General features: G+C 42.8%; 1 protein-coding gene across 2 annotated transcripts in view; it reads left to right on the forward strand.

Moving 5' to 3' along the window:
- The window catches only part of ube2r2 (ubiquitin-conjugating enzyme E2R 2), a 157,758-nt gene extending 134,842 nt beyond the window's left edge, over window positions 1-22,916 (forward strand). For both annotated transcript variants that reach the window (XM_038790690.1, XM_038790689.1), the window contains 3 exons: window positions 4,605-4,702; window positions 7,658-7,792; window positions 22,494-22,916. In XM_038790690.1, coding sequence (XP_038646618.1) covers window positions 4,605-4,702; window positions 7,658-7,792; window positions 22,494-22,713 — 453 coding nt within the window. In that variant the 3' untranslated portion in view covers window positions 22,714-22,916. The remainder of the gene's footprint in view (window positions 1-4,604; window positions 4,703-7,657; window positions 7,793-22,493) is intronic.
- Window positions 22,917-23,387: the final 471 nt, after the last annotated feature.

A 23,387-nucleotide genomic window follows, 5' to 3' on the forward strand; every position in this document is an offset into this window, starting at 1 on the left:
CACTAGTCACAACCTTCCATTCAGAAAAACACCCTTTTACTGATACCCTTTGCCTTCTGTGTCCGAGACAGTTCTGTATCCATCTTACCACCTCACCTCTGATCCGTGTGACTTCACCTTTTGTAGCACTCTGCCATGAGGCATTTTGTCAAAGGCTTTACTGAAGTCCATGTAAACAACATCCACTGCCCTCCCCTCATCAATCATCTCTGTTACCTCCTCAAAAAACTTGATCAAGTTAGTGAGGCACGACCTTCCCTTCACAAAACCATGCTGCCCATTGCTTATGAGTCCATTTGTTTCTAAATGGGTATAAATCCTGTCCCTGAGAGTTCTCTCCAATAATTTACCTACTACCAATGTGAGGTTCACCGGCCTATAGTTTCCAGGATTATCTCTGCTACCTTTCTTAAACAGCGGTACCACATTAGCTATTCTCCAGTCCTCTTGGATCTCCCCAGTAGCCAATGAGGATACAAAGATGTCAGTCAAGGCCCCAGCAATTTCCTCTCTTGCTTCCCTCAGCATTCTGGGATAAATCCCATTTGGCCCAGGATACATATCTACCTTAGGGGCTGGTTTAGCTCACTGAGCTAAATCGCTGGCTTTTAAAGCAGACCAAGCAGACCAGCAGCACGGTTCGATTCCCGTACCAGCCTCCCCGGACAGGCGCCGGAATGTGGCGACTAGGGGCTTTTCACAGTAACTTCATTGAAGCCTACTCGTGACAATAAGCGATTTTCATTTCATTAATATCTTTTAAAAGACCCAATACCCCCTCCTTTTCGATGTTAACATGATCCAGACTGTGTACACACCCTACCCAAGAATCAGCATCCACAAAGTTCCTTTCTTTAGTGAACAGCAAAGTATTCATTTAGTATCTCGCCCATTTCCTCTGGCTCACCACATAGATTCCCCCCACACTCCTTAAGTGGTCCAATCCTTTTCCTGGCCACCCTCTTGCTTTTTACATATGAATAAAAAGCTTTGGGATTCACCTTAATCCTACTTGCCAAGGAAGTTCTGTCTATTGTCCTAATTATTTGACAGCAGTTCCAGCCGAGGTTATGTGGAGCCCATCCCAGCAGAACTGCTCCCTGTTTCCCCAATACTGGGGAAATTCCCTCTCATTCTTCTAAACTCGAGAGCGTATATGCCTAAACTGCTCAATCTCTCTGCATAAGGCAAACCCCTAATCTCAGGAATCAATCTAATGAACATGTACATGGTACTTGCTCCCTATCAATACCACATTCCATTCAATGCCACTACAGTGGCTTCCTGCACCATGATGCCAAGGTAAATTTCCCAATACACTCTTAAGAGTTGTTCTTTTCATCCATATCAGTAGCAAGTTCTATGCACATGATGATCAATTTCACAGGCCATGGATCCTTCATCACTGCATGCTGGACCCTCATACCTACCTGACTTGCATTCGTACCCTCCTGTCAAAGATCATAGAATTTACAGTACAGGAGGCCATTCGGCCCATTGAGTCTGCACAGGTTCTTGGAAAGAACACCCTACTCAAGCCCACACCACCCTATCCCCATAACCCAGTAACCCCACACAACACTAAGGGCAATTTTGGACACTAAGGGCAATTTATCATGGCCAGTCCACCTAACCTGCTCATCTTTGGACTATGGGGGGAAACAGGAGCACCCGGAGGAAACCCATGCACACACTGGGAGAACGTGCAGACTCCGCACAGACAGTGACCCAAGCCGGGAATCGAACCTGGGACCTCGGCGCCGTGAGGCCACAGTGCTAACCTACTGCGCCACCGTGCTGCCTTGCGCTTGTCCTTCTGGTGGTAGTGGTCCTGGGTTTGGAAGGAGCTGTTGAAAGAGGCGTGGAAATTTGTTGCCGTGCATCTTCTAGATGTACATACTGCTACCATTGTGCAGTGATGGAAGGAGTGAGTGGTTATTGTGGTCCAGGTGCCGATCAAGTGGGCTGCTTGTCCTGGGTGGCATCAAACTTCATGAGTGTTATTGGAGCTGCACTCATCACAATTTTGACTTGTGCCTTTTAGATGGTGGACATATTTTAGGGAGTCTGGAGGTGCATTACTCACCACAGAATTCCCAGCCCTGTTCACTTGACCTCCTGCTCCCACAGTGTTTATATGGCTAGTCCAGTTCAGGTTGTCAGTGATAACTCCCAGGATGCTAGTGGTGGGGGAATCCGTGATGGTAAAGTTGTTGAATATCCAGGGGAAGGCATTTAGATTCTCTCTTGTTGGAGTTGATCATTGCCTGGCACTTGTGTGGTGTGAATGTAACTTGCCACTTATCAGTCCAGGTCTGAATGTTGTTCAGGTCTCACTGCACATGGATACAAACTGCTTCAGTATCTGAGGAGTTGCAAATAGAGCTGAACATTGTGCAATCATAAATTAATGTCACCACTTCTGAGGACCCCAACGAACATGTAAGATTATTTATTAGCACTGGACTGTATGAAACCCTTTTTGTAGCATAGTAAGGTGAGAAAATGTAGAAATAATGCATAATATAAATTGTTGTCAAGTTAGAAAGATTATGGCAAATACTGTCAAGTGTTGCGTTCAGCTAATAGCTTACATTCTTGAAGACAGTTTGTGTAATCCAGGTGGCAAGAAAGGGAGAGAAACAGAAGACCGGACCAGATCAAAGCTGCAAGAGACAACATGTTCTCTTCCATTTAAGTTTGAACAGGGAAGTGTAACATGCAATAAACTGTAACTGCTGCCAGTTTATTGCTGTAATTTGCATGAAATTTTATACACCTGTCATAAATTTTTCTCAGTAAAGTAGTTTCACAGCTGAATCTTGCTTTTAAGTTTAACTCTAAACCACTTTGGTTTCGTGCTATCTTCTCGAGATGAACTTTCTTCAGTTATTGCGTTTGATTCCATTGTCAGATTAGTAAATGTAATCCTAGTCATAATGTAGTTCTTCAAATTGGAAAACACCCTGATGCAGAAAGAACTATATAACTGTCATGTCAAAATATTTCAGAATAAACCCTTGGTATGTAAAAATGCCATTACCTTTCAAAAAAAAACAAGACGGGTCATAAGAACTGACCTTTGGAAAATCTGCATTAGGTTTGTTTACTCTTTGACTTAAAATTGTTGACAGAAAACAATCCAAACCAAGAACTGTATGTAATTCTTGCCTTAACAGAGAATAGATAACCGAAATGTCATAACGAGTGGATTTTGATCGAGAATTATTTTCTCAAGTGCACAGATTTGTATGGAGTTTGTTTTTTATTCGTGTTCCTAAACTTTGCGTATCTTTGACCAGAAATCTTTCATAGACCATGTGGTGTCAAACTAGGTGTACTTAACAGAATTAGTTATTTTAAGTTTGGTTTGCTTTACTTGACCTCTGCAGAAATGGAACTACACATTGGGGGCCTCTTGCTGAGCCACGGCACTGGTCAGGGAACTGTGAACATATTTAACTTGTGTGTAGCCAGATATCTAGAAACAATACTGCAAATAAACAAAGGGGATTCCTGTGAATAGAGTTGTCAACTCTTCCAGTTTGTTACCAGAAGCTCTTGAAGTGAGGCATTTGGATACTGGATAATTGGATACTGCTGCAACTTGCTGGGAGAGAATTCATCGGCACCTTAAAAGGAAAATACAACTAAAGTGATGTTGGTGGAGGAGTGCAGTGGAAGGCTGTTTGACCCACAGGAAATAATAATTTAATTTGGCAACAAAGAGTCTTATTTTCTTTGTAATTGGCATAAGAATACAGTGTGCTGTGAGGCTGGACATGTTAGGTAACCAAAAGCTGGAGCCTGAGCGTGCCACTTGTGAACGGGGGTTGGTAGAAGAGGAAAGCATAGACAAATATTCTTGTAAGACCCAACTGATTCACTAACATCCTTATGGAAAGAAACTTACTTTCCTGACGTATTTGTGACTCCGGTCCCGTACCAACACAATTAAATGTTGACCACCCTCTGAAGTATTTTACCATGCCTCAGTTAAAGCCACAGGCAATGAGGGGTGGGTAATTAACCTTGCCTGGGGTGGCACAGTGGTTAGCATTGCTGCATATGGCACTGAGGACCCGGATTTGAATCCCGGCCCTGGGTCACTATCCGTGTGGAGCTTGCACGTTCTCCCCGTGTCTGTATGGATTTCACCCCCATCCAAATATGTGCTGGTTAGGTGGATTGGCCACGTTAAATTGCTTCTAAATTGGGAAAAATAATTGTGTACTCTAAATTTATTTTTCTTAAATTAACCATGCCTGTCACACCCACATTTCAAAAATGAGCTTACAAAAATACTGTTTCAGACTGTGTAGAAACTGCAAATAAAATGTTTCCCCATTGGTTTTTAATATTTTTGCAAATTATTGAGAGATTTAAATGTGAAGGAGATGCAGGCATCAAAATTGGGACAAGTCACCTGCTTGTAGCGATAGAAACTATGAGACCAGGCATATGTTTGCCAGTACTGTAGTATGGCACCACTGCACATTGTGCAATATTAACTAACACTTAGGATGAGCAAGGTGTAAATGCAAGGTCTTTTTTGTGATATTGTTTGAATATCTGTTTGACAACTTGGAGTCTTTTGCTTTTAGAATGGAGATGTTTGCATTTCAATCCTTCACCCACCAGTGGATGATCCTCAGAGTGGTGAACTACCTTCTGAAAGATGGAATCCAACTCAAAATGTCAGGTAGGGTATTCTCTATTGACATGTATTTGAAGTTTGTTCGGATTTGTTCTTCTGTACTTTGTGGACGTATGAAGAGCTTTACAAACATGTTTATTTTAGAAAATCTAATTGGGGTCAAACTCTCTCCAACTGCATTATAGCTACCAGTCCTCTCCCAACTAGACCTCCCTGAATTGCTTGCTTTTCCTGTTGAGGGTAAAGGGCATTCATTTGATTGTAATTTAATCTGTGCAGCTCGGATATTGCTACAAGCAGCAAAAAAACAGCTTTCACTGTTCACCCTGCACATGACTCCCCAGAGACCATTTGCAAGCTTGTCATTGGAGATTACTAATAATCAAACGTCCGATGCAGTGTGGCATCTCTGCATGGAATCCATGCCATCTGTGAACAGGTGAAGCAGCAGTAGGGTACTCTTCAACCAATCACACACACACATTTTCACTGAGACGTGCAAAGGTGAAATTAACAAAAGAGGAAATATAAATGATAATGAATCATTAAATTGGAAGAAAAATAAAGATTGGATCCTATATGGAATTATGGGTGGGATTATAGAAGAAATACAAACAAACTATTTAATTTTATGTTTTAAGAAATCTGCCGCATTAACTTAAGTGCAGAGGCACCACATTGTAAAATTACTTTTTCAGGACAGAAGAAGTTGTTCAGCTGAAATTATCACCAACTACCATTTTTCTTGGTCAATATACACCAAGAGCAGTCACTTTGACATCCCCAAGATTTTTATCTTCACTACCCTATCCAGGAGTGCATTCCATGTGTTGATAATTATTTATGTGGGGGCCAGTTTAGCTCAGTTGGCTAGTCAGCTGATTTGTGATGCAGAGCAAAGCCAACAGCACGGGTTCAATGCCCTTACCGGCTGAGGTTATTCATGAAGGCTCTGCCTTCTCAACCTTGCCCGAGGTGTGCTCCTCGGGTGAAATCCCCACCAGTCACCTCTCCCCCTCAAAGGAGAAAGCAGCCTATGGTCATCAAGGTGACTTTTACTTTCAATTATTTATATGAAGAAGAACTTGTGACATCAGTCCTAATTCTATCTTATATACTCATAACTGTTCATGTGTTCCACTCTTCTGGTTTAATTTGAATTAGTTTTCCAGATTTAGGTTTTTCAGGTTACTCTCTTGTATATTCTCAGATAATTTCTCTGTTGAATTTTTCGTGGTTGACGTTTCTATGTTTCTCCAACTGAACAACATGACTTGGACCTTTGATGATCTGCACACTCTCCAATACATTTGTCTCCCAAGTTATTCACTCAAAATTGGTTTATGTGTTTTTTTAAATAACGTTATTCGGAATTGTTGAGTAGTTTTCCTGTAGTTATGAGCTATTATGTCGATCAATGTGCATTCTTTAGTCTGGAAGGTACATCCCAGCAACACAACAAGGTCTGTTTTCACAACCTGTGCTATTTTGAAACCTTGTAACTACTTACATCAGTTAAGTTCTAAATAAGTCGTGTTTCATTAATTAAATATTCAGTTTTATTTGTGCCAACAAAATGTTGCTATTTTTCCCTAAATTGCAGTAAGCAACCTGTGATTTTGAACTTTGATTATCCTCCTGTCATTCGTTGTATTTGATGGCGACTCACTCTGACTTCTACCAATATTTTTATAAAGCAACTGTGTATGGAAAAACTGTCCTTCAGATTTAATTCTTCCTCCTACAGGAATTACCTCACCCTTATTACGTGCTCTTCCTTTACTCCTTTACTTTATGGAACCTGCTTTAACAATGTAGAAATTGGGAACAAGGAGCAGTTAGAACACACCTTAATAGGAACTAGAATAGGCATTTTGGCCATTTGAACTTGTTCTACCTCAGCAAGATTACAGCTGATCTACCATAACTCCACTGTATTACACTGTCCCCCATATCCTTTAATTGCAATCACTTTGACAGAGTCATCCAGCCAGACTCAAAACATTAGCTCCCTTATTTCTCCACAGATGCTGTCAGACCTGCTGAGATTGTCCAGTATTATCTGTTTTTGTTTCAGATTTCAGCATCCACTGTAATTTGCTTAGTGACCAAAATTTATCAATTTCTGGCTTAAATTGAGCATCCTTGGCTGCCCAGAGTCAAGAACTCTAAAGATTCTCACAGCCCTTTGAGTGAAGTAACTTCTCTTCATCTCAGTCCTAAAAGGCCAACCCCTTATTTTAAGTTTGTGATCCCATGCTCTAGATTCCACAGCCGAGGGGAACAGTTTCTCAATATCTGCCCTGTAAAGCCCCTTATCATTTTATATATTCCGATTAGATCATCAATTCCTAAACTTTAGAGATCATAAGCCTCATCTGCTCAATCTTTCCTCCTAGGACTACCTCTTCATATCAGGAACCTACTTTATTGTCAGAGGGGGAGTTTTGTCTTTAAACTGATCCTAAATTCTTTCCTTAAATTTGTGCTAATTTTTGATAATATCCTGCAAGTGTAATAGAATATATTTAAATTGGATACCCATATTATCACTATGGAAGTCTTGTTGTGAGAATGTTGAATGCAGGCAGGCATTTTTCGCAAGCTATGTAAGCCTGCTGTTGGCATGAACATCAATTGGAGGTTCAATTGCCTGACTAGTTTACTGTCTTTTAGAAAATATCACATGCAATTTTGAGGCGATGAACCCGGAGAAGATTAATTTAAAAATAGGCTTAAAAATTTATTTCTGCCTGCTTCATAGTTGATTTTTCAGACTGCATATGGGACTGTGAAATCATCTGTGCTCACTGCAGATGTATCATTTGTCCTGCTATTTTCTAATGTCCATGTTTGTGATCTTAAAAGGAATATTTGTGTTAAATATACAAAATGTGGTGCTTAATTTTTTAACACATAGCTTTATTTTTTAAAAACTTCCAAAATTTAATACAGAAATTAAGGAAATAATTAACTGTTTTATTCTAATTCTTCCCCCAGGACTATACTTTTAAGTGTCATTTCATTATTGAATGAACCAAACACATTCTCGCCAGCAAATGTGGATGCCTCAGTCATGTTCAGAAAATGGAGAGATAGCAAAGGGAAAGACAAAGAATATGCTGAAATCATCAGGTAAGAAATGTAGATTCTTTTAAAAAATCATAAAGTCCTAAAATAGACCTCCTTTCTTCTTCCCTCTCTCATTCACCTCCCCTCTTGCAACATTGCCTGACAGTGAACTGGAAGTCTTCTCCAAACCACAGAAATGGCTGATAGGTGCAGAATTCTAAACTATTGAATCATGTATCATCCTTGTGACCATTTATCTTTAAAACATGTTTTGGTAAGTTTGAATTCCGATATGAATATTCTTTCTTCCTAAAACTGGGTAGAACTAGGAATCCAGTTGTATGGTTACCTTGAGATTAAAAAGGAGATTCTCCATTGCTTGACCAAACTGACTTAAATGAAATACGTGTGCTGCAATATTGTGTACACATACTACCCTATTATACTTAAATGTAATGAAATACCCTGATCCAAAAATGCACAAGTGGTAGATATCTGCTGCCATAATGCTGCCCCTCAGTCATCCGTTATTTATTATTTAGACCTACTTTTAAGCAGCTTGGAAACGAGAGGCTTGTTAAATATTAAAATCAGATTGCTACATTGTATTTAGAAATGTATTAAAACCCTCCCATGTCAAATGTTTTTTCTGGGAAAATTCATATTTCCATAGAAACATAGAAAAAATAGGAGCAGGGTGAGGCCATTCATCCCTTCAAGCCCGCTCCGCCATTCATTATGATCATGGCTGATCATCCAACTCAACAGCCTAATCCCGTTTTCCCCCATATCCTATGCTCCCCCTTTGCTCTAAGTGCTAAATCTAACTGCTTCTTGAAACCATACAATAGAACAGTACAGCACAGAACAGGCCCTTCAGCCCTCGATGTTGTGCCGAGCAATGATCACCCTACTTAAACCCACGTAACCCGTATACCCGTAACCCAACAACCCCCCCATTAACCTTACACTACGGGCAATTTAGCATGGCCAATCCACCTAACCCGCACATCTTTGGACTGTGGGAGGAAACCGGAGCACCCGGAGGAAACCCACGCACACACGGGGAGGACGTGCAGACTCCGCACAGACAGTGACCCAGCCGGGAATCGAACCTGGGACCCTGGAGCTGTGAAGCATTGATGCTAACCACCATGCTACCGTGAGGCCTGTTTTGGACTCAACTGCTTCCTGTAGTAATGAATTCACAGGCCCACCACTCTGGATGAAGAAATATTTCCTCGTCTCTGTCCTACATGGTCTACCCCATATCCTCTGACTGTGCCCCCTGGCTCTGGACACACCCACCATCGGGAACATACTTCCTGCATCCACCCTGTCCAGTCCTGTTAGAATTTTACAGGTTTCTGTGAGATCAGCCCCTCATCCCTCACTCTTCTGAACTCCAGCCAATACAATCATTCAATCTCTCCTTGTACATCAGTCCTTTTTTTTCTTATGAATTTAGTGTACCCAATTCATTTTTTCCAATTAAGGGGCAATTTAGTGTGGCCAATCCACCTAACCTACACATCTTTTGAGCTATGGGGGTGAAACCCACGCAAGACTGGGAGAATGATCGTACATCAGTGCTACCATACCAGGAATCAGTCTGGTAAACCTTCGCTACATTCCCTCTATAGCTAGAACATCCTTCCTCGATAAGGAGACCAAAACTGCACACAATACTCCAGGTATGGCCTCACCAAGGCCCTGTACAGAAACAGCAAGACATCCCTGTTTCTGTACTCCAAGCTTCTCGCAATGAAGGTCAGCATATCATTTGTATAATTATCATCATCATGCTTTCTTGCACAAATCATTAAACATTGAAGCTTCTAGAATATGATTGTGAAAAAAGTTAGATAGAATTGTAAAAATCCAAAAAATGCAGCAGCTCATACAACTTTGAAGAAACCAGGTCCTCTTCCCTGGCCACCTGCCCCATTTATAGACATGACTGAGGAATATTGTTTACACCACTGTTTTGATTCATGTTGTCACGTCAGGAGGAATTCTATACACAAATCTACTCAGCTGACTAGTAAGTGCACTTTGTCACTTGAGTAACATCAGAAATTAACCAGGCTAGATTTCACCTTTCATGGACAACATTTTGATTTTAAGCATTGCACAAGTGATTTGCAGTTAAAGAAGATTGACTTTATGAACATGTTGAGATATCATTTTTATTTTGGAAATGAAGGACCTTGCATTGTAAGCTTACATAACTGTTGCAATTCATCAATTATGTTGTATTTGTAAGCAAGAGTTTATGATTATATGGGTTGCACTTGGAAAACACACTTTCTAATTCTGGAGAAACCATATGTTATGATCTTTAATTCACCTTCCCACATCCCTCTCCCTCCAACAATCATGACTTGTATTTACACAGTGCCTTTAAAGTGGGAAAGCATACCAAGAAGTTTCACAGAAGCATTATCAAATAAAATTTGGCACCATGTCATGTAAAGAGATATTTGGGCAATTGGTTGGGCAAATAATCTACAGAGGTCAAGAGAAGTGTTGATAGTATACATATAGAACCTTCACGTGTTTTTGGGCGATGTCACTGAGGGGTAGCATGTCGATGAGGATTAGGAGGGGGCCAAGGTTAAATCTTTGAGGGCCATCAGAGGTAACGGTGTGGGAATGGGAAGAGAAGCCATTGTTTCTCCCTCCCTAAAAGCTCGGTGGGTGTACCTCCACCACAGGGATTGCAGCAGTTCAACAAGGTAGCTCACCACCTCCTTCTAGGGGTCAGTTAAGTATGGGAGCTGACCGAGCCAGCGACTGCCATGTCCTGTAAAACAATTTTTAAAAAGGGGGGATTCTATGGGTCGGACTGGATAAAGAAGAAAGGGATCAATTGTTTCCACATGTGGTGGAACCCTTCTTCTGATCCACTGATGGCGAAGTTTAGAAACTCCGCTGGTTTGGATAACCAGTTCGAGACCGAGGGTGGTGTTGCTGACCTCCATCCAAGCGTGAGTCTCCGCTGGGTAATAAGGGTGGCGAATGCCAGAGCGTTGCCCCCCCCCCCCCCCCCCCCCTTCCTACAAAGAGCTGTGGGTGCTCCGATATCCCGAAGACTGCCACTAACAGGCATGGCTCCATCTTCACCCCAACCACTGGACATGATCTTAAGGAAGGAAATCCAGAACCCGCTAAGCTTGGGGCAGGACTAGAACATGTGGGTGTAGTTGGCCGGATCCCCTGACACCTCTCACACACCCTTCAAGGGTTTTATAAAGCTGCAGCAAAACCTTGTGGCTCTTAAACTCAATCCCCCTATTAATGAAAGCCAACACACTATATGCCTTCTTAACAACCCTATCAACCTGGGTGGCAACTTTGAGGGATCTATGTACATGGACCCCAAGATCCCTCTGTTCCTCCGCACTTCCAAGAATCCTGCCTTTAACCCTGTATTTGGCGTTCAAATTTGACCTTCCAAAATGAATCACTTCATATTTATCAAGGTTGAACTACATCTGCCACTTCTCAGCCAGCTCTGCATCCTGTCAATGTCCTGTTGTAACCTGCAACAACCCTCAACACTATCTACAACTCCCCCAACCTGCGTGTCATCAGCAAACGTACTAACCCACCCATCCCATCCTCATCCAAGTCATTTATAGAAACCACAAAGAGCAGAGGTCCCAGAACAGATCCTTGCGGGACACCACTGGTCACCGACCTCCAGGCGGAATACTTTCCATCCACTACCACTCGCTGTCTTCTTTTGGCCAGCCAATTCTGTAGCCAGACAGCCAAATTTCCGTGTCCCATGCCCCCTAACTTTCTGAATGAGCCTACTATGGGGAACCTTATCAAATGCCTTACTGAAATCCATTTACACCACATGCACTGCCCGATCTTCATCAATGCATCTCGTCACATCCTCAAAGAATTCAATGAGGCTTGAAAGGCATGACCTGCCCCTCACAAAGCCATGCTGACTATCTTTAATCAAACTATGTTTTTTTAACTAATCATAAATCCTATCTCTCAGAATCCTTTCCAATATTTTGCTCACCACAGGCGTAGGAACAACATTCGCCTCCCTCCAATCATCCGGTACTACTCCAGTGGAGAGTGAGGATGCAAAGATCATCGCCAATGGCACAGTAACCTCCTCCCTCGCTTCCCGTAGTAACATTGGGTATATCCTGTCAGGCCCAGGGGACTTAGCTATCTTGATGCTTTTCAAAATTTCCAGCACATCCTCCTTCTTAATATCAACCTGTTTGAGTCTATTAACCTGGTTCACATTGTTCTCATGAGCAACAAGGTCCTTCTCTCTAGTGAATACTGAAGCAAAATATTCATTTAGGGCCTCCCCCATCTCCCCAGACTCGAGGCACAAGTTCCCTCCACTATCCCTGATCGGTACTACTCGCACTCTGATCATCCTCTTATTTATCAAATAAGTAGAGAATGCCTTGGGGTTTTCCCTAATCCTTCCCGCCAGGGCTTTTTCATGCCCCCTTCTAGCTCTCCTCAGTCCATTTTTGAGTTCTTTCCTGGCTACCTTGTAATTCTCTAGACAGAGTCAGATCCTTGCTTCCTCAACCTTACCCAAGCTTCCTTCTTCCTCTTGACGAGAAGCTCCACTTGCCATGTCATCCAAGGCTCCTTCACCTTACCATTCCTTCCTCATCTGTGGGACAAAACTATCCAGTACTCACAGCGTGCTCCTTAAACAACCCCCACATTACTGTTGTGCATTTCCCCAAGAACAATTGTTTTCACTTTATGCTCCTCAGCTCCTGTCAAATAGCAGTATAATTCCCCCCCCCCCCCCCCCACCCCAAAATTAAATACCTTCCCATACTGTCTGTTCCTATCCCTCTCCATGACTATGGTAAAGGTCAAGGAGTTGTGGTCACTGTCACCGAAATGCTCTCCCACCGAGACATCTGACACCTGGCCTGGTTTGTTGCCAAGCACCAAGTCCAATATGGCCTCTCCCCTAGTCGGCCTATCGAGTCAGGAATCCTTCCTGTACACACCTGACAAAATCTGCTCCATCCAAACCTTTGCACTACAGAGGTTCCAGTCAATATTTATGAAGTTGAACTCACCCATGACAACAACTCTGTTACTTCTGCTCTTTTCCAAGATCTGCCGCCCAATCTGTTCCTCTATCTCTCTGCTGCTATTGGGGGGTCTATAGAAAACTCCCAATAAAGTGACTGCTCCTTTCTTGTTTCTGATTTCCACCCATACTGAGTCAGCAGACAAACCCTCCTCAACTACCTCCTTTTCTGTTGCTGTGGTGCACTCCCTGATTAACAGTGCCACTCCCTGTCCTCTTTTACCTCCATCCCTATTCTTCTGAAAACATCTAAACCCCAGAACATCTAACAACCATTCCTGCCCCTGTGAAATCCATGTCTCCGTGATGGCCTCAACATCGTAGTTCCAAGTACTGATCCATGTTTTAAGCTCATCTCCCTTATTTCTGACACTCCTTGCATTGAAACAGGCACACTTTAATCCATTCCACTGAGTGCAATTTTGTCCCATCAACTGTCTATCCTTCCTCACAGACTTGCTGCATACTATTTCTGCCTGTTCAACAGCTATCCTATCCTCTGATCCATAGCTCTGGTTCCCACCCCCCTGCCAAACTAGTTTAAACCCTCCCGAAGAGCTCCAGCAAACCTCCCCCCAGGATTTAGTGCCCCTCCAGTTTAGGTGCAATCCGTCCTTCATGTGCCGGTCCCACCTTCCCCAGACGATATCCCAATGATCCACATATCTGAAGCCTCCTGCGTCAGCCCTGTAGCCACGTGTTCAGCTGCACTCACTCTCTCTTCCTTGGCTCACTTGCTCGTGGCACCGGTCTCAGCAATCCTGAGATCACTACTCTGCTTGTCCTGCTCTTTAGCTTCCAACCTAATTCCCTAAAATCATTTTTTAGATCCTCATCCCCTTTCTTAGCCGTGTCGATGGTGCCTATGTGCACCACAACTTCTGGTTGCTCACCCTCCCCCTTAATAATCCTATAGACTCAATCCGAGACATCCCTGGCACCCGGGAGGCAACATACCTTCAGGGAGTCTCGTTCGTGACCACAGTATCTCCTATCCATTCCCCTAACCATTAAGTCTCCTGTCACAATTGTTTTTCTATTCTCCCCCCTTCCCTTCTGAGCCACAGTGCCAGGCTCAATGCCAGAGACCTGGCCGCTAGGGCCTTCCCCCGGTAGGTCATCCCCCTCAACAGCATCTAAAACTGTATATTTGTTTTGAAGGGTAACGGCCACAAGGGATCCCTGCACTGTCTGCCCCTTTGTTTTCCTTCCCCTGACTGTATCCCAGCTACTCTTGTTGTGTACCTTGGGTGTGGCTACCTCACTGTAACTCTTCTCTGTCACCCCCTCTGCTTCCCAGGTGATCCGATGTTCATCCAGATGCAGCTCCAATTGCCTAACACGGTTTCTGAGGAGCTGGAGTTAGGTGCATTTCCCGCGGGTGTAATCAACGGGAACACTGGCGGTATCCCTCACCACCCACATCCTGCAGGAGGAGCATTCAACTTCCCTAGCCTCCATCCCCTCTGATCTTACAGAATGTACCAGCCTGTGAACCAACTGGAACTCTGCCCGCCGACTCTGCTGCACTGTCTGTAAACCTCCCTTCACGCTCTTTGAGGAAGTGTATGAAATGAAATGAAAGGAGCACCTTGCTCCCTCCTCACCTAACTCCCTCAGTCACCAAACTCTCACTATAACACTCAAATGCACCCAAATTCAGCACTCCCTCAGTCACCAAACTCTCACTATAGCACTCAAATGCACCCAAATTCAGCACTCCGTGCAAACAAAGTCAGCACTGTAAACTGGCTCACCTTTATACTCACATTATGCAGGAACAACACATCACCTGGCCCTGCATCTCTCTTTTGTTTAATTAGCTTTTAATTTGGGTTTATAACATTCCCAACTGTTGTTTTTTCGTTTATTTAATCTGTAAAATATTTTTCCTTTTTAACTTTAATCTGAAAGTAATTTAGAATAGGTACGGCAAATGAGCAGTTATTTCCCCAACCAGTGAATTTACCGTTTTCCTGTTACGTCACTCCTGGATTGTTTTTCACACTCAGCCCTCTGCCCGAGTAGGATGTCCCTCGCAGATCTAGCTGTCTCCACTCCCTAAAGTTTGATTCAGTGGGCTAGGGTGGGAAGCAGCAGAGGCAGATAATTGTATGGCCCCAATCTTAGTGGCAATAAAGTCTGTGAACTCCTTGCACTCGTTAGAGGGTACAAGGGAGAGGTTTTTTTTAAGCCAGGTTACATTTGAGAAACAACAGTCCTCCTAAAATTGCTGTAAAGGTATCTTAAGTTATTGTGCTGTCTGCTTTAACCAACCTTGTCTCAATAGCTTTTAGTCTATTACATCTTAGATTTGGAATTTTATCGATCCGATTTGCATGGCTGTTTGATTACAAGTATTACTTCAATAATAAAGAAGTTCTTGTGAAACCATGTAGGTTTTTTTTAACTAATGGGTTCATTTTTAAAGATCTCTATTAAAAGATAGGTTGCAGGATTTCTATTTAAAAAGCATCAAACAACATTACCAAGGATGGGACAGGACTTGGTCTTTAAGTTTTGTACATAGACCTGGTTCTATTGAAGCTCTAGTTTAAGGATGTAATTTCTACCGTAGGTTTTGGTTCTCCGCCAAGCTCAATTTAGTGACTACAATAAAATTAATAGCAGACACAAAAAGCTTTAGTACATAAACAGGCTGAAGCTGCAAAACAGATGTCATTAGTCAGAATTGTGGGATGCTCCAGAGTGCAAATGCAATTAATTGCCACTGTTTTGCAATTCCAGTTTGTAGCTTACAAAAATTCTACGCTCTAAATACCAGTAATCAAGCAATAAGTTGGCTGCTTGCTTCTGAATTTCAAGGATTGACAGACAATGCACAGTTGGAGGAAAATGGCTTTTGATTTGAGATTGTTCATTTAAATATAAATGGAAAACTTTGGCTTAGTTTGTACAGGAAATGGACCAGCCTGAGCAGGTAGCTATCATTTCCAATGTGCCTTTCTATATTAAAGGTCTTTCTCTATCTTTAAGCTTTTCTTTCCCAGGTCTGATATCCTTCCTAAAGTGTTGTGCCCAGAATTGGACATGGTACTACTTCACCTGAGGTCGAACCAGTGATTTATACAAGTGTAGCTTAACACCCGTGTGCTCTGCCTCAAGTTATAAAGCCCCAGATCCTCCTTGTTTTAACGACTTTTTCAACGTGTTCTACCACCTTCAAAGGTTTGTGTGAACTCCCATGTGTCTCTTTTCCTGCGCTCCCTTTAAAATTGCTTCATTAAGTTTGTTAGCATAGTTCCACAACATATTTGACGTGCAATTAGTATCTTTATTGCAACAAAACTTCTTTAAACCCCCATCCCATGCCATCCCCCATACCATGCATGCATTCTCCCTTCCCCCTACTCTCCCCTCTTGTCGAAAGTCTTGCATTTATTGAGGATGTTCCGCAAACTCTGTTCTACACCTGACAGTTGGTTAGTTAGATATTTTAAAACTTTGTTGTAACATTCAGGTACTTGGTGTACACAGGTACCACCCACCAAAGAAAACTGCCAACAGATGCACCCCTATACTGATCAATCAAAACAGACCACTTGGACAAAAAACTGCGTCAAATTATTATAAAGACTCATTTTTTTCAGTCCAGTAACCTTTATTAGTGTCACAAGTAGGCTTAAGTTAACACTGCAATAACGTGACTGTGAAAATCCCCTGGTCGCCACATTCCGGGTACACTGAGGGAGAATTCAGAATGTCCAATTCACCTAATATATATCATTTCATTCTTTTCTGCACATCTGCTAAGTAATAACCAATTTCATGAATGTGTGTCCTTCCATTTCCTTTCCCATAGTTTCAACCCCATATAATTTGTCTTGTAAACTATCAGCTTCCAGATTTTCAGTTTTTAATACTGTAGTAATTTGCAGTATTTTTGGTGAAATTTTGACGCAGGGCTGTTCATATTAGAGAATGGATATTTTTTTCACCTGATGTCAGTATGGGCAGGTACAGTGCAGCCCATTCCCTCCTGTAGCATGTTAACTTTCCCACTCGGGCAGGAGAGAGAGAAGCAGTAGGAGTGCAGCTTGGGAATCAGGTAGGTGCTTAAGTGTTTCATTTTTACCTGTATTTAAGTTGGGCAGTTGCTAAACCCACGATACTACACTTGTAGTGTCCCCCACCCTTCCACCTCCTCTAAGTGGGTGAGTGAATATCAGGTAAGCTCTTTCTTTCTTTTCTTTTACCCGCAAGTTATAGCTTCAAATTTTCGGCGGGAGCAGTGGCCAGGGGTCTGTCGGGAAGGTAAGTTTACCTCTTTAAAAACTTACCTTGCAGGAGAAGTGGCCTTCAGATTTAACTCTTTGTGTTTTGGTAAGTATTGTGATTGGTAAGTAAAATCTTTATTCCTTCCACTTATTCATTATTTGATATTATATTTGTAATCAGTTAAGGTTAGGTGTAAAAATGGCAGGAGATCCCAGACCCATGTTATGCTCCTCGTGCTCAATGTGGGAGTTCAGGGACGCGGCCGATGCCCCTGACTCCTTCGTGTGCGGGAAGTGTGTCCAGCTGCAGCTCCTGTTGGACCGCATGACGACTCTGGAGCCGCACTTTGGAGCATCCGCGATGGTGAGGAGGTCGTGGATTGCACATTCAGTGAGTTGGTCACACCGCAGATTAGGATTGGTGAGGGAGACAGGGAATGGGTGACCAAAAGGCAGAGAAAGAGCAGGAAGGCAGTGCAGGTGTACCCTGCGGTCATCTCCCTCCAAAACAGGTATACCGTTTTGGATACTGTTGGGGGAGATGACTCACCAGGGGAAGGCAGTAGTAGCCAGGCTCATGGCACCGTGGCTTGCTCTGTTGCACAGAAGGGCGTGAAAAAGACTGGCAAGGCTATAGTCCTAAGGGATTCAATCGTAAGGGGAGTAGACAAGTGTTTCTGTGGTCGAAAACGACACTCCCGAATGGTATGTTGCCTCCCGGATGCACGGGTCAGGGATGTCTCAGATCGGCTGCAGGACATCCTAAAGGGGGAGGGTGAACAGCCAGTAGTCATGGTGCATATAGGCACCAACGATATAGGTAAAAAACGGGATGAGGTCCTACAATCAGTATTTTGGGAGTTAGCAGATAAGTTTAAAAAGTTGGACCTCAAGGGTAGTAATCTCAGGATTGCTACCAGTGCCACGAGACAGTCAGAGTAGAAATTCAAGAATAGTCAGAATGAATACGTGGCTTGAGAGGTGGTGTAGGAGGGAGGGGTTCAGATTTTGGAACATTGGAACCGGTTCTGGGGGCGGTGAGACCATTACAAATCGGATGGTCTACACCTGCGCAGGACTGGAACCAATGTCCTAGGGGGTGCTTTTGCTAACGCTGTTGGGGAGGTTTTAAACTAATGTGGCAGGGGGATGGGAACCAGATTAGGAAGTTAGAGGTCAGTAAAGAGGCAGCAACTAAAGCCAGTAAGGTACTAGATAATAAACTCAATGTGACTAAGGGGAAGAGTAGACAGGGAAGAGATGATGAATGCAAAGGGACAGGTGGTCTGAGGTGCATTTGTTTTAATGTGAGAAGTATAGCAGGTAAGGCAGATGAACATAGGGCTTGGATTAGTACCTGGGAATATGATGTTATTGGTATTACTGAGACTTGGTTGAGGGAAGGGCAAGACTGGCAACTAAATATCCCAGGGTATAGATGCTTCAGGAGGGATAGAGAGGGAGGTAAAAGGGGTGGAGGAGTTGCATTACTGATCAGAGATGATATCACAGCTGTGATTAAGGAGGGCACGGTGGAGGATTCGAGCATTGAGGCAATATGGGTAGAGCTGAGAAATAGGATGGGTGCAGTAACATTGTTGGGACTTTACTAAAGGCCTCCCAAAAGCGAGCATGAAGTAGAGGTACAGATATGTAGACAGATTATAAAAAAATGTAGGAGCAATAGGGTGGTTGTGATGGGAGATTTTAACTTCCCCAACATTGAATGGGATTCATGTAGTGTTGGAGGCATAGATGGAGCAGAGTTTGCAAGGAGCATCCAGGAGAGTTTTTTAGAGCAGTATGTAAGTAGTCCAACTCGGGAAGGGGCCATACTGGACCTGGTATTGGGGAATGATCCCGGCCAGGTAATTGAAGTTTCAGTCGGTGGTTACTTTGGGAATAGCGATCACAATTCCGTAAATTTTAGAATACTCATGGACAAAAACGAGAGTGGTCCTAAAGGAAGAGCGCTAAATTGGGGAAATGCCAAGTATAACAAAATTCGGCAGGAGCTAGGGAATGTGGATTGGGAGCAGCTGTTTATGGGTAAATCCACATTTGAAATGTGGGAGTCTTTTAAGGAAAGGTTGATTAGAGTGCAGGACAGACATGTCCCTGTGAAAATGAGAGATAGAAATGGCAAGATTAGGGAACCATGGATGACGGGTGGAATTGTGAGACTAGCTAAAATCAAAAAGGAAGCATACATAAGATCTCGGCGACTTAAAGCTGATGAAGTTTTGGTGGAATATCGGGAAAGTAGGACAAATCTCAAACACGCAATAAAGAGGGCTAAAAGGGGTCATGAAATATCTTTGGCTAAAAAAGTTAAGGAAAATCCCAAAGCCTTTTATTTGTATTTAAGGAGCAAGAGGGTAACTAGAGAAAGGATTGGCCCACTCCAAGATAAAAGTTGGAATTTATGCGTAGAGTCAGAGGAAATGGGTGAGATTCTTAATGAGTACTCGGTATTCACCAAGGAGAGGGACATGACGGATGTTGAGGCTAGGGATGGATGTTTAAATACTGTAGGTCAAGTCGGCATAAGGAAGGGGGAAGTTTTGGGTATTCTAAAAGGCATTATGTGGACAAGTCCCCAGGTTCAGATGGGATCTATCCCAAGTTACTGAGGAAAGCGAGGGACAAAATAGCTGGGGCCTTATTAGATATCTTGGCAGCAACCTTGAGCATGGGTGAGGTCCCGGAGGACTGGAGAATTGTTAATGTTGTCCCTTTGTTTCAGAAGGGTAGCAGGGATAATCCAGGGAATTATAGACCTTTGAGCTTGACGTCAGTGGTAGGCAAACTGTTGGAGAAGATACTGAGGAATAGGATCTATTCACATTTGGAAGAAACTAGACTTATCAGTGATAGGCAGCATGGTTTTGTGCAGGGAAGGTCATGTCTTACAAATCTAATAGAATTCTTTGAGGAAGTGATAAAGTTAATCGATGAGGGAAGGGCTGTAGATGTCATTTGCATGGACTTCAGTAAGGTGTTTGATAAAGTTTCCCATGGCAGGTTGATGGAAAAAGTGACGTTGTATGTGGTTCAGGGTGTACTAGCTAGGTGGATAAAGAACTGGCTGGGTAACAGGAGACAGAGAGTAGTGGTGGAAGGGAGTGTCTCAAAGTGGAGAAAGGTGACTAGTGGTGTTCCACAGGGATCCGTGCTCGGACCACAGTTGTTGTGATATACATAAATGATCTGGACGAAGGTATAAGTGGTCTGATTAGCAAGTTTACAGATGATACTAAGATTGGTGGAGTTGCAGATAGCGAGGACGACTGTCAGAGAATACAGCGAAATATAGATAGATTGGAGAGTTGGGCAGAGAAATGGCAGATGGAGTTCAATCCAGGCAAATGCGAGGTGATGCATTTTGGAAGATCTAATTCAAGAGCGGATGATATGGTTAATGGAAGAGTCCTGGGGAAAATTGATGTACAGAGAGATCTGGGAGTTCAGGTCCATTGTACCCTGAAGGTGGCAACGCAGGTCGATAGAGTGGTCAAGAAGGCATACAGCATGCTTGAGTATGTTGTATAGGACTTTGGTTAGGCCACATTTGGAATACTGCGTGCAGTTCTGGTCGCCACATTACTATTACTAGAAGGATGTGGATGCTTTAGAGAGGGTGCAGAGGAGGATGTTGCCTGGTATGGAGGGTGCTAGCTATGAAGAAAGGTTGAGTCGATTAGGATTGTTTTTGTTGGCAGGACGGAGGTTGAGAGGGGACCTGATTGAGGTCTACAAAATTATGAGAGGTATGGACAAGATGGATAGGAACAAGCTTTTTCCAAGAGTGGGGGTGTCAATTACAAGGGGTCACAATTTCAAGGTGAGAGGTGGAAAGTTTAAGGGAGATGAGCTTGGAAAGTTTTTTACGTAGAGGGTGGTGGGTGCCTGGAACGCTTTGCCAGCAGAGGTGGTAGAGGCTGGCACGATAGCATAATTTAAGATGCATCTAGACAGATATATGAACGGGTGGGGAACAGAGGGAAGTAGATCCTTGGAAAATAGGTGACAGGTTTAGATAAAGGATCTGGATCGGGGCAGGCTGGGAGGGCCGAAGGGCCTGTTCCTGAGCTGTAATTTTCTTTGAACCCCCACTTTGAACACTCCTCAAGTAGCCATTGTTTTCTGGCAAGACTGCCAATTTCATCGTAATTTGAGAGGAGCTTTATGCTCCACCTGGATGCACCCGGAGCTGGGCTGAGACAGCCCAAACCTATTCTGGGGTCACAGTATACCCAATCTTTGTTCAGCTGCTCTGGTTCAGTTTGATCCCAAGTCATAGCTCTACACTTGTTAATGGGATAGTGCTGTTTGCTATAAGAGTAACCAAAGGTTCCCACAGGTAAGAAAATACATTGATTTTTAATCAAATCCTATTTAATACATTTTTAATTTTCTTCCAACATCTTGTACTGGAATATTTTGAATAATATTTATTTCCTCTAGCCCTAAACCAACACCTTTACAACAAAGTTAAGTGCTGAGATGACTATGAAATTTTATTTGCCTCATATAAAATCTAGTTTGGCATTATTGTAATTCTTATAAAAGTTATCAAAAAACGAATGGAATGTTAACATTTAACTAATGCAAGATGGAATATAGAAGTGAGAAGTTGTTGCTTTGGTTGCACAGAATCTTGATCAAACCTGTCTGAACGAAGTACTACATTTCGTTTTGGGCAGTACAGTTCTGGAAAGATGCATCAGCCATGGAGTAATAGCAGTACAAATTTATCAGAAACTGTTAAATAATGTATGTATTACAATTTATGAAGTTGAGGAGTTGTCTGGTTGAGGTATTCAAAATGGTGAAAGGATTCAATAAGTTAATTACAGATAAACAACTTCCATTGGTGAGGGTGTCCTGAACAAGAGGGCTCAATCTTAAAATGAGAGCCAGACTATTTAGGAGTGAAATCAGGAAGTAGTTCTTCATGTTGTTTGAACACAGAGTGTTGGTGCACTATCAGGTAAATAAGGAGCTTAAAACACCATCAAGGGGGCAGCACGGTGGTCTAGTGGTTAGCACAACCGCCTCACGGCGCTGAGGTCCCAGGTTCGATCCCGGCTCTGGGTCACTGTCCGTGTGGAGTTTGCACATTCTCCCCGTGTCTGCGTGGGTTTCGCCCCCACAACCCAAAAATGTGCAGAGTAGGTGGATTGGCCACGCTAAATTGCCCCTTAATTGGAAAAAATAATTGGGTAATCTAAATTTAACAAAAAAAAATTTTTTTAAAAACACCATCAAGGAATGAATTGGACATAAGAGCTATAATGAATTTTGATTTCCACACAGTGAGGTCCTTTTCTGTTCTACAGATCAAAATGGAAATTGTGTGCACAGATCAGTTGTGTAAGTCAATTATTTATCTTTACCACCTTCCTGTTTTTCTTATAAGGAAACAAGTGCTTTCAACCAAGGCTGAAGCTGAAAAAGATGGTGTGAAGGTTCCAACCACACTGGCTGAATATTGCATCAAGACCAAAGTGCCTTCCAGTGACAACAGTTCGGACTTGCTTTATGATGATTTATATGATGATGATATAGACGAAGAGGAGGAGGAAGAAGAAGATGCTGACTGCTATGATGACGAGGACTCTGGAAATGAGGAGTCGTGACGTACACAGGCCAGAAAGGGAGCAGCACTAACCTAGCAACAGCCCAGCCCAGAACTTGCCACCTGCTGCATCCTGTTGTGTGGGTCTTGAAATGCTCCTTTTTAATGGACCTCTTAACTCCGCAGACTGTCTATGAAACCTCCATACTAGACTATAATCCCACTATATAATGTAACTGGATCTGCTCATTTTCTTCAAAAAAACAATTGTTCACACCCGATTCTTACACTCTTCCTGCCATGGAAGGCTTATGTAAGCCCAGTAATTTGATTTTGTTGGGGGAGGTTGGGAGGAGGGAGGGGGGGGGGGGGGGGGGGGTTCAGTGGGGATATATGGAGACTTGTAGCACTCAATAGTAAAATGGACTGCCAAGGTTAAGCTGCTCCTGTCACATAGTGTGCACCTCTTGATATTTTTTTCTTAACTATGTGGTGAAATATTCTTTTTTGGGGAGGGAACATTGGGGCGTGTGTAACCTACTGCTTTTTGATTCTTAAATATGTTAGCATCTAGATTTTCCTTTGGCAGTTTTTACAATATTTGAGTACACTGTATTCTCCAGCAATTTGCATTTTGAGTTTTTTCTTAATTGTAGTTGTAGAAGTTCCATCAATAGCTGAGCTCGATCAAGTTTTCCCATTTCTTTTCTTTTTCTTTTATAAATGGTGGTCAAA

The sequence above is a fragment of the Scyliorhinus canicula genome, chromosome 3 (genome assembly GCF_902713615.1).
Source record: "Scyliorhinus canicula chromosome 3, sScyCan1.1, whole genome shotgun sequence".
NCBI classification, from domain to species: Eukaryota; Metazoa; Chordata; class Chondrichthyes; order Carcharhiniformes; family Scyliorhinidae; genus Scyliorhinus; species Scyliorhinus canicula.